We start from the raw sequence: 17,142 nt of genomic DNA, 5'->3' as shown, positions 1-17,142 counted from the left end.
ACCGACTGCGGGTGGGAGGAGGAGAGAAACATGTATGCGGGCCTCGGGGAGAGGAAAATCAATCCGGTGTCTGGGCGGGGGGGGCTGACTCAGCGCTCTGGTCCCCCTCGGCTGACATTTCTACGCTGCGGATTGGCCGATGGCATTGACCGTACGGGAAGTTCTGGCCGGCCGGGAATTGCTCGGCGATGCACTTCCCGTGATTCATTATTAATTGGACCCGGGCTCGTGGGTGGCCGCATCGGACAGCCCGATGGCCTCGATCCGGGGCTTCTTCGAAATTCGAACACTCAATCATGTCCGTCAGTGACTGCTCAGGTCGTCCTAATACGATCCCACCTCATCTTGCCTCTTGCTAGGTACGACATAAGGGGTCTGATGTACCACGCTTCCGCCATACACAGAAAGCATGTCCTACTATGGAAACTACCAGAAATAGCAGACACCCAAGACTCCTGCAAGAGCATTAGTATTTGATAAAGCTTAGTTCATGCTATGGAGGACGAAAGGAAACAAACACCGTAGCGTACGGGAGCCTATCATGCAACTGTTCAACTGTGCTCGGGCACCTCGCAAATATTTCTAGCAAGACAAGATGAATAAGAAAAATGACTCAGAAAGAATAGCATTTTGTCCCCGGTGCCTCAGAGACACCGAAATTTGCGATGCGGACAAGATTGTATGGTAATACACAGCAGGCGCGCGGCCTGCCACATGAGAAAGAAATAGAAGACAACTAATCGATCGAAAGAAACCACCAGGGAACACATTGAACGCCGCTGCCCAGTGACACTATTTGAGAACAGCCATGCAATTAACTGAGTCCGCCGTCACCATCAATAAGACGAAGGCGCTCTTGATTGGTTTTGGCGCGCTTCGACGTGCCCTTGCCAGGACCACGGCCCCGGCCACGCTTGGCCACAGGTGCCGACGACGGGGTTTCGACATTCTCGGACATCGGGGTGGCCGCACCCGAGGGCTTCGCGCTGGCATCGTCAAAGTTACCCTCGCCTGGGGAGAGAATACAAGTTAGCAATGGTCAGAATAACTGGAGGGCCGTATGCTCACCTTCATGATACATGTCGTCCAACGTGAGGTCGCGCTTCCGTTTCTGAGCGGCTTTCTTTCCGCTCTTGGCGGTACCAAGAGCCTCGCCGCGCTCTTGCGCCTCCTTCTCCTTCTGCTCAAGCAGTTCGGCCTCGTCGTCGTCGGCGAGCCACATGGCAATGTCCTTGGTGCGGTTCTCGCGAGTGCGGGTGTTGAAGTCCACCCCACCAGCACCACCGCCAGTGATGACAACGCGCTGCACCTCTTCCTTCTGCAGAGCACGCTTGCGGATTCGCTCTTCGATGGTACCACGGGTGATGAGTCGATACACCGTGACTTGCCGGGTCTGACCCAGACGGTGGGCACGGTCCATGGCCTGCGAGTCGATGGTCGGATTCCAATCAGAGTCGTAGAAGATGACGGTATCGGCGGCCGTCAAGTTGATACCCAGACCACCAGCACGCGTAGAGAGCAAGAAGACAAAAATATCGGTGTTCTGTTGGAAGTCCGCGACCGTGTCGCGACGATCCTCGAGCTTCGTACTTCCGTCCAGACGACAGTACTTGTAGTTCCGGTAGGTCAGGTACTCTTCCATCAAGTCGATCATCCGTGTCATCTGGAAGTACAGCAGCACACGGTGACCACCAGGCTTGAGTTTCCGCAGAAGTTCGTCGAGCTTAGCCAGTTTGCCAGAATCCGTAACGAAGCGCCGCATAGACGGAACCTCGATGTGAGTATAGCGGGACTTGGCTGAAAGGGGCGGTGGCAGCATTGGGGACTTGGAGTACGGAATAGGGTCGAGCTTCTTGGCAAGAATTTGCTCGTCAACTTGCTTGGTAGGTTGGCTATACAGCGCATGCCGCACTGTCGCATTGAAGAAGCTCTTCTGAGTCTCCCGCTGCGCCTCTTGACCAGAGCATGTAAGGGTGATCGGAGGCGCCGAGGCAGCAGGAGCGGCCATTGGCTCGATGAGGTTAAGCCCTTGACCTTCAAATGCAGAGCGGGAGACATTCATCAATTCCCGCATGCGTCCCTCAACAGCGATTTCATAAACAGCCTGGCGATCGTTGCGATCGACAATATTAAGCATGGAATGCGGCCAGACCGACGTGCCCACAACTTGACTGTCATCACCGCCGTAGGCCACTTGAAGGCGAGACAGTCGGTTCGACTGACCGCGACGACGAGTGGCCCGCTCCAAAACACCAAGCCGTGACGATTCGCTGGCCTCCCCGGCGGATGTGTCGACAAAGCGCAGGAAGGAGAATGCTCCGTCTTCACGAGCACTTTGCTGGATGTTCTCTGGGGTCCAGACATTCATCATATGTGACAAATACTTGTTTTGGAAGCCAGCACGATCGTTGCCTGGGCCTGGAACGTCGAGACGCGCGGCGGAGCTGCACAGCAGGCGCGGGAGCTCATATTCAATCAAGTTTTTAGTAGAATAGCGAACGTCAACAAAAGGGCCCTCCCGAACAAAAGATGCACACTCCGCAAAGGAAGCAGCTGAGAAGGGTGACCTGGTCTGTGCGCGCTCAAACAAATCAGGATGGTTGCACACTTTTCGGAATTGCATGACAAGGTTCATCAGAGTGGTGCTGTCGGTATCATCGCCGACAGCGGCCTTCTCAATGAGGTCGAGAATGCTGACACGATTACGCAGGCTTGCGTACAAGGCACGTTGGCGATAAGTCAAGTCACAGAAGATATCCTTCTCAACCTTGTCGCCGAGCTCTTGCTGTACATTCTTCTTCACACGACGCAGCATGAATGGTTTGAGGATCATATGGAGACGCTTGAGTTGACCCTCATTGAGCTTTGTGTTGCTTTGAGCATGGGATTCAATATCCTTGGAGAACCACTCGCTGAACTCGTCGTGGGAGTCGAAAAGAGTGGGCATGATGAAGTGGAGCAATGCCCAGAGTTCTTGCATATTGTTTTGGATAGGAGTACCGGTCAGAAGTAGACGGTTGCGGCAATGGAAACCCAATAGGTTCTTCCAGCGTGAGCTCTGCGATGATTTGATAGCCTGAGCCTCGTCCAGAATCATGTACTGCCACTTGACTTTCTGGAAGTACTGCGCGTCCAGAACAACCAGCTGGTAGGAGGTCACCAGGACGTGGAATTCCGAGCTGCGGTTGTATGTGATGTGTTTGCGATCCCAGAACTTGCGGAGAACCTTTCGGTCCTTGGCGTTACCCCAGTAGGGCAAGACCTTGAGATTGGGAACGAACTTGGAGATTTCCTGCTGCCAGTTGTGCAATGTAGATGCGGGCGCGATGACCAAGAAAGGACCCCAGATGTTATGGAACTCGGCGAGATAGGCCATCACGGAAATGGACTGGATGGTCTTACCAAGACCCATCTCGTCTGCCAAAATGCCGTTGATACCTTGCTCATACAGGTTGACAAGCCAGTTGAGACCTTTCAGTTGGTACTCCTTCAGCGTGGCCGTCAGCATGGTAGGCTGGGAGATCTCGATATCACCAAGACTAGTCGGGTTTTGGAAGTTCATTTCGCCTTCGTCAAAAGCAGCCATCTGATCTTGCTCCTGGTTGAAGGCGCGAGCACGATCCTGAGCTTGCTGTACGGCATTTTGGGCATTGGCCATGGCTGCCTGCTGCAAAGCGGTCTCATCCTCAGCGTCAAAGTCCAGATCTTCAAAGTTAATAGCCTTGCCATCCAGATTCGCCCCGCCCTCTGGCAGGTTGACCGTGTGTGCTGCTCTGCCAGGTTGAACGGTCTCGCTTGATGCGGCGACAGTGCCATCTCCAGACGCTTCGGCTTCATCGGTCTTGATCTTTCGACCGATGAAGTGAGAGTAGATCTCCGTCTGTGTAATCAGGAAGTGGAGTTTGCGCTTCTGTCGGTTGGCTTCGCGCTCCGCCTCTGCTCTCTTGGCCGAATCAATCTCTTGTTTCTCTGCCAAACGGCGCAGGTCGCGCTCCTCACGCTCGTTACGCTTCCAGAACGACATCATCTCACGCATAGTGCGCTTAGCGCGAGCTTGCGTGTCCTTGGTGCTCTTGTTGGTGCGCTCCTGCCACTTGCGAGATTGCTTGCTTGCCAGCTGGGCGGTTTTGCGCAGGTTCTCTTGACGAGTCGACAGCGAAGTGGTCTTAATGCGGTAGACTTTGGGAATGTCCTTGCGAGCAATATCGCGCCAGATCTGTTCATAGATCTGATTGTAGCCCTTGCTGTCGTACTGCAACTGGAAGACAGGCGTGCCCTCCTTCGACCGGCCACCCTTCCGGTAATCGCGTGAGAGATAGTGGTCTTCATCCAAGCCGGCATTGAAAGCAGCCTCTGCGGCAAATTTTTCGGCTTCCTTCTGTTCCTTAGACTTCTTCGGGCGGGTGACAGGGCCACCACGTCCCGACCGGCGTCGGGATGGGGACGTCCGGCTCAGATGGAACGAGCTGGTAGTTCCGCCCTCGAGGTTGGGAGCGAGCGGAGTTACTTCGCCAAGCTCATCCTGAGCATTTCCACCCTCCAATGCCCGCTTAGTGGACCTAATCTTCTTCTGGGCTCGCTCAGCCTCGCGGAGGAACTTGGCCTTCTCGGCGGAGTCTTGGGCGTTGTCTGCTTTGCGTTCGGCCTCCAGCTTCTTCTGCATCTCCAGGCGCACGGTGTTCTCACGGCGACGCTTGCGCTGCATGTCCTTCTTTCGCTCCTTCTCGTCCTGGACCTCTTTCTGCTGGACTTCGGCCATGACGGCACCCTCGTGAGAAATTCGGAATCGATCCGCTCCAAGCACAAAGTGCTTCTCTAAGCTTCGGCCCACATCGGCCAGATACTCGTGGCGACGGCGCTGACCAACAATTAGTTTATGCTGCAAGCCCATCAAATCAATATGAAAAGACATACCTTGCGTCGAACTCCTTCCATACGATCGCCGTCGATGGAACGTTTATGGTTTTTCTCTTGATACCGGTCCGATTCCGGACCAAAGCCAGGATTTTCCACATCGCTCTTGTCGCCAGCGTCGATGTCGGACAATGCACGGCTAACCTGCTCAGCATCGACACCCGGCGGGAAAGGCTTGCGCGGTGGCGCACGGGGAAGAGTCCGAGCATGGTCAGATTCCTGACCCGCGAGCCCATTGGAGGCATATGGGCCATTGGAAACACCCGACTGGCTGTCCACGCCAGCACCCTTCGTCACTTTGTGATAGAAAGTCCCAGCGACGGGAGGCTCATGATTCCGGGGTTCATAGCCCGGAACTACTTGAGCAGATGGTACAAGAACCGGAGCCAAAGACTGAGGGGACGGTTTCCGTGCGGCTTGCTCTTCGGTCGGTCCTGACAGAATGCTGGCAAAGGACATAGGATCGGCTGCTCGAGCAGGCTTCTACAAAGTTAAAAAAAAAAAAACGATCAGGCATGTTTTTGACGATGGGGAGGAACTGAGTTCGATACGTACCGATTCGCGAGGCGGGGATGCAGGTCTCGGCTCACGCATCATCGAAGTTGCGAATCCTGGGCCATTGCCTCTCATCCTATAGGGCGATTCAGGTTCGCGAGTTGGCGACTGCGAGTGGTCATTCTGGCGGGCGGAGGCATGGCCATGGGGTGTGGAGGGACCGTAAGGCGATGTCCCATTTCCGGGATGCACCGAGTTTCCAAACGGACGCGGAAGCGAGAGCTGAGGTGTACCGCTGGAGGAGTGTGCCTGATATTGCGAGGAGTCCGCATGAGGCTGGTGAGGGGGCGCCGCGCCGTTCAAGGGTGGAGGCAGTGAAGCCGGCATCGGGGATGACGCGTGCGAAAAGTGAGGGCTCCGCGGAACGGAGGATGCACCAAACGCTGGAGGTGTCTGCGGGGGATGCTGGGAGTACTGCTGTTGCTGCTGCTGTTGCGGCGGCTGCTCATTGTTGGGGTAGAATGGACGGGTTTTTGTCGGGGAGTCGTACACAGCAAATCGATGCTGCTGAGTCGGGGACTGGGCGTTGTATGGCGGAGCGCCCGTCATGATGGCCGCGTCCCCGGCGCCGGACACGCGCGGCAGGGAGTAAGTGCGCGGGAAAAGATGGAAGGTGATGAATTGAAGACGGGAGAAGGGTCAGAGACCGTGGGCGATGCCCATGAACAGGTGTCAAGGGGGACCGCAGATCTAGCGCGAACGCGACGTCAGCGAGGTGGAGGGTGGAGAGAATCGGCGGGAGGGACAGGGGCGAGATGCACGAGAAGGAGAGGAAAAGGGATGGGGGGAATACCGGGTGGGAGGATGAATTCGTTTGTGGTGGGAGGATGCAGAAAGGAGGGAGCTTTGTGGCCGCGGAGAGCCAGGAAGAGAATGCGCGGCTGGGCTAGGCGAGGATGCAGGGAGGTGACCTCCGACGGCTATGGGTTGTGGGATCGGATAGTCGACTCACACTCGAAATGGGGGTGGATGGAGGTTTTGCAAACGGAGTCAGGTTGAGATGGAAGGGTGGGAAAGAAAGAAAGGAAGGAGGAGGGGCGGAATAAGAGAAACCGACGACACGAAGCCCGTTCATTCACGGCCGGTGGTGAATCTCTCGTTGGCGTCTGGGGTATCACCCAACCGGGACTCGGCCAGGTGCTCTCGGTCGGCGGATGCGCAAGATTGTTGAGACACACATGAGCTAGCGATGTCGGTCTGATCATAGCATGGATCTACGATGGCAACAGTCTCCCAGCGGCTCCGATAGTGAATGGTGGCTGCATCAGGCGGTGCTGAGGCGGCAAGTCTTCCATACAGAGCCTGATTCTTCCTCGACGGGTGAAGAGGATGCACGCACTCGATCTACATAGCTAAGGACATGTAACTCATTCTCTTTTCATACAAGCGTGTGTATCTCCAGCTATCTAGTCAGATGTGATCCACTTGTTCCCTGGACATCAATCTCGTCGCCCGCTTTCTCACTCATCCGACGGGCCCGGCGCCGTTGCTCGTGCTTCGTCAACCACCGTCGAAAGCGGGAGAACCTGGAATACATCCTATCGCCTTTCTACTGCCGTATCTGTGAAACGGAGGTTCTAGGAAGACTGTGCCGAGAGCGATCTGCTCTCTTGATCTCCCCAAGCGACGAGGTCATCTGCGAATGAGGGTCCGATCTGCGAGGATCGATTCGCAAAAGCCACCGCCCCCAAGAAAAAGAAAAGAAAAACGGACAGATGAAAGGGTGACAAGGCACTCCCGAATGGAGGAGGAAGTCGACATTATAGATCGACTGGGATAGGTACTGACGGTCGAATCAGAAGCACAGTAGCGACCTGGAAGTATGTACCAGCCCCAAGATTGATGAAACGGCGATCTCCACTGCGCGACTCGATTCCCCCAAGGTGCACGCCGTCCCTGGATGTCAGTACAACGATACCCAAGTGAACAACGGGGAAACAGCAGCAACAGGCGTAGTACATAGCATAGATCCATCGCACTCATCCGTCCCTTCCACAGCATTCCCGTCCACATCGCCTGATTTTCCGGAAGATCCCACGCGTGGCGTGGAGCGCAGTGATGGTGACGTCCCCCACTCTGTCCTCGCCCCAGGCTGCAAAGCTGCATCCCGACATTGGCCACGAGAAAAACCTTCCCGGTTCGGCGAATGGCCTTGCATGATCCGAATTGAGCTATGCACTGCGGGGTTTGAGTTCAGAGTCTTGCTCTTGTCGGAGAGCTCCCCTGCGTGGTTGCGTGGCTGCCCGGTCGAACCGGCGCATTTCGTGGATGTCTAAAAAGCCTGAGCTGCTCAGCTGCAGCTATTGGGGAGGGACAAAGGGCCACTGTGTCAATCTCGGCTCATCTGCATATTGCTTTCTCGCCGGGTGGGTTGCAGGCTGGGAGGACAAGCCGGGGAGCAATGAATCTGTACGTCGAGCCTCAGTAAGCAATTGAACCATGAGACATGGAACCACCTATACCTTCGCGATATCAGCATCAGATCGGGGACAGACCGGATCGTGTTGGGAGATGGCAGGTTGTGATGTGGTCATGGTTACCGAGTCAGTGCCATCATCGGCCTCAGTGGTGCCACCCCGTTGCGCGCGTTGTACTTGTCAAGTTCCCTGTTTTTTCTGGACTTTCAGTCGCCAGTCTCTGCTCTTTCATAAACCTCTCCTCCACCCTCGTTTCTCTTTCCACCCTTCATCTACTTTCCGCATACTCCACACTCCACACCCCACACTCCACGCAGCATACATACTTCCTCACCACCCTCGACTCAACCACAACATCAACAGCGCAGCTCCCTCGAAATGTCGCCCACTATCCCCGAAATGCAGTGGGCCCAAGTCGTCGAACAAAAGGGCGGATCACCCGTGTACAAGCAAATCCCCGTCCCCAAGCCGGGCCCCGACGAAGTTCTCGTGAAGATGCACTACACCGGCGTCTGCCACACAGACCTGCACGCCATGAAGGGCGACTGGCCCCTTCCACTGAAAATGCCCCTGGTCGGTGGCCACGAGGGCGCCGGCATCGTCGTCGCCAAGGGCGAACTGGCCGAAGGCATTGAGATTGGTGACCACGCCGGCATCAAGTGGCTGAATGGCTCGTGCCTGGCATGCGAATTCTGCAAGACCGCAGACGAGTCGCTCTGTGCCGGACAGCAGCTGTCCGGGTACACGGTCGATGGCACGTTCCAGCAGTATGCCATCGGCAAGGCGGCGCATGCGACTAGACTGCCCAAGGAGGTTCCGTTTGACGCCGTTGCGCCAATCCTCTGCGCGGGTGTCACGGTGTACAAGGGCCTGAAGGAATCTGGCGCGCGTCCCGGTCAGACGGTTGCCATTGTCGGCGCAGGGGGTGGCCTTGGCTCGCTTGCGCAGCAGTATGCGAAGGCGATGGGCTTGCGCGTGATTGGTATTGACGGCGGCGACGAGAAGCGGGCTATGTGCAAAGAGCTTGGATCTGAGGTATGTACTAGCGATTGGGGATTTGCTGGATGGTGAAGTACAGAAGCTAATGCGGCGCGCAGACCTACATCGATTTCTCCACGTCCAAGGATGTCGTCGCCGACGTCAAGGCTGCTACCCCAGGCGGCTTGGGCGCCCACGCTGTGCTCCTGCTTGCTGCGTCGGAAAAGCCGTTCCAACAGGCGGTTGGATATTCTCGCCCCCGCGGTGTCATTGTTGCTATTGGTCTGCCTGCCAATGCATTCCTCAAGGCTCCCGTCTTCGATTCCGTCGTGAAGATGATCAACATCAAGGGCAGCTACGTCGGCAACCGCCGCGACGCCGAAGAAGCAGTGGACTTCTTTGCCCGAGGCTTGATCAAGGCGCCTTTCAAGACTGCACCACTTGAGGACCTGCCGAAGGTGTTTGAACTAATGGGTAAGCACCACACATTCTCCAACACAGAACCCTCGACGGCGTACTAACCGTGATGATCCAGAACAAGGCAAGATTGCCGGCCGCTACGTGCTCGAGATCCCCCAGTAAACCCAGCAGATAAAGTCGATCTAGGAAACCTGGCATAGAGGGAGTCCTCGGCACCAAAAAGCGAAATGTGACGCGAAGAACGAATCTACCACGCCCTCTAGAGGGACATAACGAGAAATGAAATGCACTTATCAGCCGTTCAATATATCGCAGTAACAGTAACCTCTAAAAAGCGCTCATATACAAAAATATGTATAGGTATCTTTATATCATGGGCTCTTCTCCGGCGACTCCGTCTCAGCCTCTAACTTGCCCTGTTCTTCAGGAGCCGCCGTTGTCATCGGGCCATTGAACGTCTTTCTAGCATGCAGAACATAATAAAGCACCGCGCCACCCCACAGTGCCCCGTTGATGACGACCGTATAATTCATGTCCGCGGCTATTGATCCAGTCAGCACATTCCCTCCTCTATTCCGGATCAAGAACGGGCTCGAATCAAACTTACGTGACGGATCAGGGCCTCCAGTCGGAATCATGCACAGCACAATAGCGTAGGCCAGATAAACGACCGCAGTCCAAGCAATCGGCTTGCTGAGATACTTGCCCGTGTAGAACTCCCCGGGCACGAAGAGGTCTTGGCCCCAGATCAGGCGGGCGAGGATGGGCGTCAGCCAGGCCAGATCGTTGCCGGCGACGGCGAGGGAGAACAGCGCGTTGGAGGCCGCGTCGTCGATGAGTGATAGCAGGCCGATGATGATGGAGACGAAGATCACGCCGCACACCATGCGCACGGGCTGGTAGCGGGTCAATCGGCGCTGGCTGACCTTCCGGAAGAAAGAGGAGAGCGGGAGGGCGCCGTCGCGGGAGAAGGCCCAGCTTTGACGGGAGGCAGCGAGGACCTGGGATCTGTTAGTGAGCTGAACAGGGGACGGCGAGTGAAGAACGCGGAGAGAAACGCACAATGCTCAGTCCCATGAAGAATTGGACCGTTGCTACCACGGCCATGAAGCCGAGGGCTCCATGCTTGCCCAGGGCGTCGTAGTAGATCTGAATGGAGTGGATCGATCAGCACAGAACATCGGTTCTGACGTTCAAAAGAGAGACTCTACTCGACAGGACATACCTGGGCCATGGGCTGGCCAAACTTGGAGGTCAAAATCCCGTTGATATCCTTATCCATCGAGGCCGCAATGACGGCCAACGACACGAACCCTAGGATGCCACATAGCCCCGAGGATGCGATTATACCCAACGGCACCGCGCGAGTGGCATGCGTGGCTTCCTCACTCATGTGCACACACGAATCGAATGCGCCGATGGTCCAGATGGGCGAGAGCCAGGCCAGCATAAACGCCCAGCCCGTGGGCCAAGTCGTTTGGTTCTCGACGTGGCCGAAGACATACGCGCCAGAGTTGACGGGCGGGCTGTTCTCATGTTTCCCAATGGGCAGTGCAATCACAGTTGCCACGACGAGGGCGACGTTGAGGAAGATGCAGGCGGATTGGATCTTGGGCATGACCCGGCCAAAGAAAGTCGCGATGACGCCGTGTGCGCAGACGGTTCCCACATAGGTGCCGTAGATGACGGGTCGGGAGGCTGTCCAATGGCCGTCGCGGGCGAGGGAAATCATTGAAAGGAGCATGTTGGCGAAGCCGTCTGATGTCCCAGAAACTCAGTTTTCATCCACGCGAGACTGGAAGCGAGTGCAACCCACAGTCGATGGAACAGATGCCTCCGATGAGACCAATGGTATTGCTGTAGCCAACCACAAAGCTCAGTGGGTTCTTCCATTTCCCAGCGCTGTAGTAATGTGTCCAGAAGTAAAGACCGCCGGCCGTAGGCATCGCAGAAGCCATGTCGGCCTGTTGAACAGAAATAAATGAGCCCGTGGGATCAATAGAGACGCTGCCAAAACAAAGAATAGAACTTACCATTGCTAGACTGACAATGAAGATGAAGACACTCGCGGCCAACCACCCTAAATTCTGTCAACATCCACACAACGTGTATACTCGAGTCGCAGAATCCGCATACCCTGTCACTCAGTCAGCGATCTCCATACTCATGGATCCCAATCTCTGGGGGGTAGAGCGAGCATTACCCAAACCATGCCAACAGGGCCCGCAGGCATCGAAAACGACAATGTCGACGCGATCGACGGCAAAAGGCCCATGATACTAAACGCTACCGCAAAGATTTGCATCGTTGAGTAATGCCGCCTCAACTCCTGCTTGTACCCCAGCGTCGCTAGCAGTGCGTCAGTAATCACAGCAACCCCAATGGAATTCATGACAGCCATGAACAGCCATCATCCACAAATATAGCATACCCAACAGCTCTGTATCGCCCTCCGATGGCGCCTCCGCATGAATCCCATCATGGATGGACGACGGGGGAAGCGCATCGCCGCTCTTCGAGGCGGGCTTCACCATGTCCGCCATACTGTACAGTGCAGACACGCCAGTCGGGACAGGAAACGTCAATTCAATTCGATTTAGCTCGACGTGATGGAAGAACGTGTAGGAGAGAACCAGGTTGGTGTCGGGCCACCAGTTGCAGGCGTAATCACAAGGTAGCAGGTTCCGATTTAAATCGTAAGCTACAATCACCCCCGCCGACATATGGGCAGGTTGCATTCGACTTAAAGCCTTTGCCTTGTTATGCTCATCCACTCAAGTCAAAAGTACCTTACCCACACGCCGTATCGATGCAGGGGGACGCGAGACACGGCCCAAACCTCGCCATTCTCACTCATTTCGGTCATGGCCGATCAGTGTGTAGAACGGGCTAGGCTGCAATGCGGGACATTCGAGTAAGCTGGAAGAGCCCGGCTGAGGAAGCGGGAAGCAATGTGCAAGATGGCTTGAGGGGCGGAACTGGACCAGAGGTCGGAACTGGGTGGCGCGATGGATTCCGCGATAGCTGTTGATAGCTGGAGCGGTGCGTGAGATAGGCGTCGCGGTTCCGGTTGGTGTGGATGGGCGGGGGGAGAGATAAGAGGGATCGTCGCTCATCTCATTGGAAGCACTGACGATGTTTTATCGTAGTACGCAATGCTCGTCTTGCCTACCGGAGCGAGACGTTTTGTGGCATTTTACATTGTGTTCATGTGGTCGTTATAGATAATGGACTGGAGGCGCTAAAGGGTTCTCCATGCTGGACATGAGTGTTAGCCCTACTTCATGCACTACTATTTCGCTCTTGGTATATTCGCTATTATCACTATTTCGCGAGTCAGACAATACCCTCCCTATAAATTAATCTAACATCACCCTTGGGTATAAGGATTAGATCTATAATTTCAAGGTTAGATTAATTACTCATAAAGGACTAAAAATACTTAGTAATCCATTCCATATCCCCCGCTATAAAAGCACAGCTAATTAATCAGACTCTCTACTATTCTTCATATATCAAGAAGAAGAATAAGTTGGGTGGATAAACAGCATAAACAGGCGTCCCCCAACAGAAAAACAGTGATTCTCCTGGCATGAAACCACGTGACGGATCACCCTTTCGCGCGAGAATTACGACGACCACCGTCGCCAATGCAGCATCACCGACCGCCGCGTTTCAAATGGCTTTTACGCTCTGGTCGCAGACACTGCAGCGATTCCTGTCAGTATGGTATGGATTCAAAGACTGGATGGCGATTGCGTTGATTTCTCCTTTGTCACGCCTGATCCACTGGCCCACTGGTCACGATATTGAAGCGGTACAAATCGAGCCTCCCTTTTCCATCGCAAACGCTTACTGACCAATTTACAATAGGGACCTCAATACGATTCTCAAGCAAATGGAAATGGACATGGAAAGGTCGAAACCATTAGCAGAGATGCCCAAGGACAATTTATCTCTGGTGGGCTAACTGGGATTGTGGAACTCCTTGGGGATGGTACCGTCCTCAAATCGCCATTTCCTGACGCTGAAATGGAAAACCACATCCTGGACATTACCAAAGAAGCCAGTATCTATCATCGCATTGGCCCACATGAAAGGCTGGTACGGATGTTGGGTCACTCCAGAGACGGTCTTATTCTTGAGTATATGAAAAACGGTGGTCTCAAGACATATCTTCAAGCTCAAAACTCGATTCCAACGAGCCTGAAGTTGAAGTGGGCATATGAAATTGCACAAGCTGTCTCTCTCCTACATAGTAACGGCATCATCCACTGCGACATCAAACCCCGAAATTTCCTCTTGGACGCGACTCTTAATATCAAAATCGTCGACTTTTCTGGCTCTTCGCTAGACGGCTCTAAACCGGCCTCTGGTGAGGGAACTCGATTCTATCTCCCACGACATTGGAGAGACCCGCCTACTGTGGCTACGGATCTGTTTGCGCTCGGGTCGACTCTTTACGAGGTTTTTCAAGGAACCAGTGACTCGATTCTGAGTGTAAACTAATATATATATACGCAGGGGTATAGGGTATAAATCCCTACGTAGTACAGCGGCCCATATAGATCATGGGTGCGCGCGGTACGTAGAACCCATAGGGACCATGTGTGCGGTCCCCTGCGAGGGCTGGGGTCGTAACATAGACTTAGATTTATCAATAGCTACTAACTGACTTCTTTTTGCTCCGGAGAGCCCTATCTAGAGCAGGAAGGGGAAAGGCAGAAGCCAGCTGAAGAAGAAATAGTTTACTAGCGTTCGAGAATATATCTGCGTATACTAGATAGTTCGCTGAGATCGGACGGACTTACTATGTATATATAGGCTCCTAAGGGATATCTTTTCGAATTTTGTAATGGATGAATCAAATCTAATGAGGCACAGCGGCGTGGCATGCGCCACGCCGCCTATACTCTTGTTACTCTATATATCACTGGCCAAATTCAACCCGAGAACGCAACTGCAGATGTAATCCATTTCATTCATTCAAAAGCACCGGTGTTTATGCGATCTATAAAAACCCAAGCAGACTTATCCGGCACAGAATACCGCCGAAAGAAGTCACAGATACCCTCAACCGGATTGCAGGCTCCCCTCTTACAACCACCACAGCAGCGTGAACATAGCCACCAGGGCTTGACAGAGTTCATCAACAGCATACGCAGCTCGAGAAGTGTAACGGGAAATTAGTCTCTGCGAGAAAGAAGCCGTCGCGGTTACAGTGACGCAGACCCAAGGAAGGAAAAAACCGAGGGAAGTAGAGGTAGAAAAAAAAAGAATGGCTAAATAATATACACTCATGTAAGTCAAAGCCATGCAGCTGGAAAGCTCTTCTTCAGAAGTATCACTCGTCAAACTGCCCCGGGTCCCTTATGGTTCGACTGATCCAGCAGCAGCGTCGGCTTGATGTAGTCCTCGTCGATCTGGCGGAACCACGCCGCGTGATCGCCGTTGGCACCACCAGAAAACAAGTCCCTGAGAGCCTCACGTGCACTGAGACCTTGTTGTTCCCGACGGGCCGGGGAGACGCTCGTTGACGCTGCGACAGGGGATGGGGTGTGCGATCCTTGGGACGGGTGGGATGCGGATCGTCGCAAGCGCGAAGCACCTCCGGCGGCGGGTGGGAGATCATCATCGGAGATGCCGTCGAGGTCGAGATCGAACTCGTCCGGGTGGGCAACTTGGTTCGAGCGACTCCCGCCGCTGGGCGGGAGACCAAACTCGTCGTCGCTGCCACCACCACCGCTACTGATACTCCGGCTGCTGGGCCCGGCGGTGCCGCCGTTGAGTAGAGTTGCGGTCGATGAGCGGTCACGTCGTGTTTGGACGTCTTTGGTGCCATACGCGGCAGAGTACATGCGGGTGTGACCCTGAGGCGGGCTGGGGCGTCGGCTGTTGCCGGTCGAGTAGCTGTCTGCTCGCTCCCCGAGAGGTACGCGCGGGTGATTATTACCCACTCCGTCCAGAGGGATGGTCGAGTCGACGCGTCGCGGGGTGTATCCCAGAGCGGTGTCAGAGCGCTTGTAGTAGGTACCACCGTGAGTGACTTCGATGTCGAACTCGTCGTCTGAGTCGAGTTCCTCAACGACACCGGTTCGAATTCCCATGATCTCCAGCATGCGAGCGGTGGTACCACCAAAGATGATGACTGTCAACACGACCACGACCAGGACAGTGGCTCGGAGTGTCGGCGCATTCAGGCCGGAAAGGCCGGCAGCCAGCGCAACACCGACGGCACCGCGCAGTCCAGCCCAGAAGAGCATCGCCTGGTAGGAGAAGGGAAGTTCGTCTGCGACTTCCATCCCCCGACGCCGAGCCTTATAACGAATGAACCAATTGATGGCTTTCGAAAGAGGAAATACGGCAAGGTAGCGCGCAAGGCAGATGCCAAAGACCGCGACCAGGATGAAGAGAGGATTGAAGTGTAAGTTGGACTCGACGAAAAGATCCAGTCCTAAGTAAATGAAGATGAAATTCTCCGACAGCTGTGCCATCACCTGGAACAAATACTTGGTGGTCAGCTGTGTGCGGCGAGACATGTTGTAATAGGCGTAGTGTTTCAGCGTGATGCCGCAGAACAGAAGAGACACAATTCCTGGATTAGAGCGGGAAATTAGCATTTGTGTGACTTCCACAAGAGGCTGGGGAACAGCACTCACCAGACAAGTGCACCCCGTTGGAGAAGAAATAGCTGGCGTAGGCAATAAGAACAATCAGGCAGCTCTCAATCTTAGGCATGCGCCGCACCAACGTATACTTGAGGCCAAGTGCCGTGGCGATACCCACAACAATGCCGACCAACATGCTGCCGAAGAACACGAGCAAGAAGAGCCCGATGGCCTCAAAAATATGAAGGAAGGTCAGTGATCCAGCCTCGCTCTCCGCATACTTCTGTGCCGTCTCGAACAGGACAATGGCGATGGCATCGTTCAGGATCGACTCGCCAAAAATGATCGTATAGAGCTTCGGCTCGACCTTGTAGAGGTTGAAGATCGCCAGGATAGTGACTGGGTCAGTGGCGGAGAGTGTGGCACCGACGGAGATTGCCTCGACGAAGCTGATGTTCAGCCCATCCAGCGGGATTCGCGTCCAGAGGAAAAGAACCAGCCCAAGCACAATAGCCGAAATGAAGGTACCAGCGAACGCGAATGTAAGAATGGTGCCGATATGACGGAAGAAATTCGCTTGGTGGAGCTCATATCCAGAAGCGAGAATGATCGGAGGAAGGAGGAGGTTAAAGAAGAATTGATAGTCGAAGGCGACGCTATCCTGTAGATTGGAATTGGTCGTGAGTCGGATAATTAGACCGACGAACATCCCTGGAGACCATCAGCACATCATATCCGGCGTGCCCCGCGGTCATCACGACCAGATGTCCGGGGCCCCTCCGACGGTCTTCGAGCACTACTTACCGGCAAAAATAGACAGGACGGTCTCGTGGACAGCTTGGATCTTCCTTTGCTGGAGGATGTAACTCGTGAACAGGGCAAACATTAACAGCATTATCATGATAAAGAGAGCCCAGGAGCTTGTGATCTCCTTCGAGCCCGCTTCGGGGGCATCTGGGATTCAAAGACAAGGTCAGAACAGCGTGTTCTATTCGAAGCAGACATATCGTCACCAGCGAGGGGGATCAGGGAAGCTAGTGCACGCGTACCATCGGGGTCAGTGTCTTCTGCCGCTCGCCCTATGATGAGAGAGGTCATTAGTTTGAAATCCTCGACATTATCTGGAGCTGGGGAACACACGAAGCAGAGCGTGGAAGGCCTCGCCCATCAGTTGATCAGCCATCGTCGCGACTCGATAAGGGACTTTCGAGGGCCGGCGCGGATGAGCCCTGGCGGTTTACTCCCTCTGC

The 17,142-nt window shown here is 54.6% G+C and overlaps 5 protein-coding genes across 5 annotated transcripts; 2 read left to right on the top strand and 3 right to left on the bottom strand.

Moving 5' to 3' along the window:
- Positions 1-814: 814 nt before the first annotated feature.
- Positions 815-6,018, bottom strand: ino80 (chromatin-remodeling ATPase INO80; the record flags this gene model as incomplete). The annotated part of the gene is made up of 4 exons (XM_056947616.1): positions 815-1,011; positions 1,069-4,858; positions 4,915-5,397; positions 5,470-6,018. The coding sequence occupies 4 exons, from the start codon at positions 6,016-6,018 to the stop codon at positions 815-817; spliced, it is 5,019 nt and encodes a 1,672-aa protein (XP_056797126.1).
- A 2,246-nt stretch (positions 6,019-8,264) lies between these two features.
- On the top strand, positions 8,265-9,446 carry N7459_008447 (zinc-dependent alcohol dehydrogenase; the record flags this gene model as incomplete). Its single annotated transcript, XM_056947615.1, has 3 exons — positions 8,265-8,921; positions 8,984-9,322; positions 9,366-9,446. The coding sequence occupies 3 exons, from the start codon at positions 8,265-8,267 to the stop codon at positions 9,444-9,446; spliced, it is 1,077 nt and encodes a 358-aa protein (XP_056797125.1).
- A 209-nt stretch (positions 9,447-9,655) lies between these two features.
- N7459_008446 (putative GABA permease) lies at positions 9,656-11,827 on the bottom strand (the record flags this gene model as incomplete). Its single annotated transcript, XM_056947614.1, has 7 exons — positions 9,656-9,825; positions 9,892-10,285; positions 10,347-10,433; positions 10,510-11,042; positions 11,101-11,371; positions 11,488-11,633; positions 11,716-11,827. The coding sequence occupies 7 exons, from the start codon at positions 11,825-11,827 to the stop codon at positions 9,656-9,658; spliced, it is 1,713 nt and encodes a 570-aa protein (XP_056797124.1).
- A 1,136-nt stretch (positions 11,828-12,963) lies between these two features.
- N7459_008445 (kinase domain containing protein) lies at positions 12,964-13,793 on the top strand (the record flags this gene model as incomplete). The annotated part of the gene is made up of 2 exons (XM_056947613.1): positions 12,964-13,101; positions 13,158-13,793. The coding sequence occupies 2 exons, from the start codon at positions 12,964-12,966 to the stop codon at positions 13,791-13,793; spliced, it is 774 nt and encodes a 257-aa protein (XP_056797123.1).
- Positions 13,794-14,635: 842 nt separating this feature from the next.
- N7459_008444 (bifunctional K:H/Na:H antiporter NHX1) lies at positions 14,636-17,075 on the bottom strand (the record flags this gene model as incomplete). Its single annotated transcript, XM_056947612.1, has 5 exons — positions 14,636-15,879; positions 15,944-16,603; positions 16,697-16,846; positions 16,942-16,971; positions 17,033-17,075. 5 exons carry the CDS (start codon positions 17,073-17,075, stop codon positions 14,636-14,638), a joined length of 2,127 nt encoding a protein of 708 aa, XP_056797122.1.
- Positions 17,076-17,142: the final 67 nt, after the last annotated feature.

The sequence above is a fragment of the Penicillium hispanicum genome, assembly GCF_028827665.1.
Source record: "Penicillium hispanicum strain IBT 35686 chromosome Unknown utg000007l_segment0_segment0, whole genome shotgun sequence".
Lineage (NCBI taxonomy): Eukaryota > Fungi > Ascomycota > Eurotiomycetes > Eurotiales > Aspergillaceae > Penicillium > Penicillium hispanicum.
Note: the sequence above shows the minus strand (reverse complement) of the source record. Positions and strands in the feature narration are given on the sequence as shown.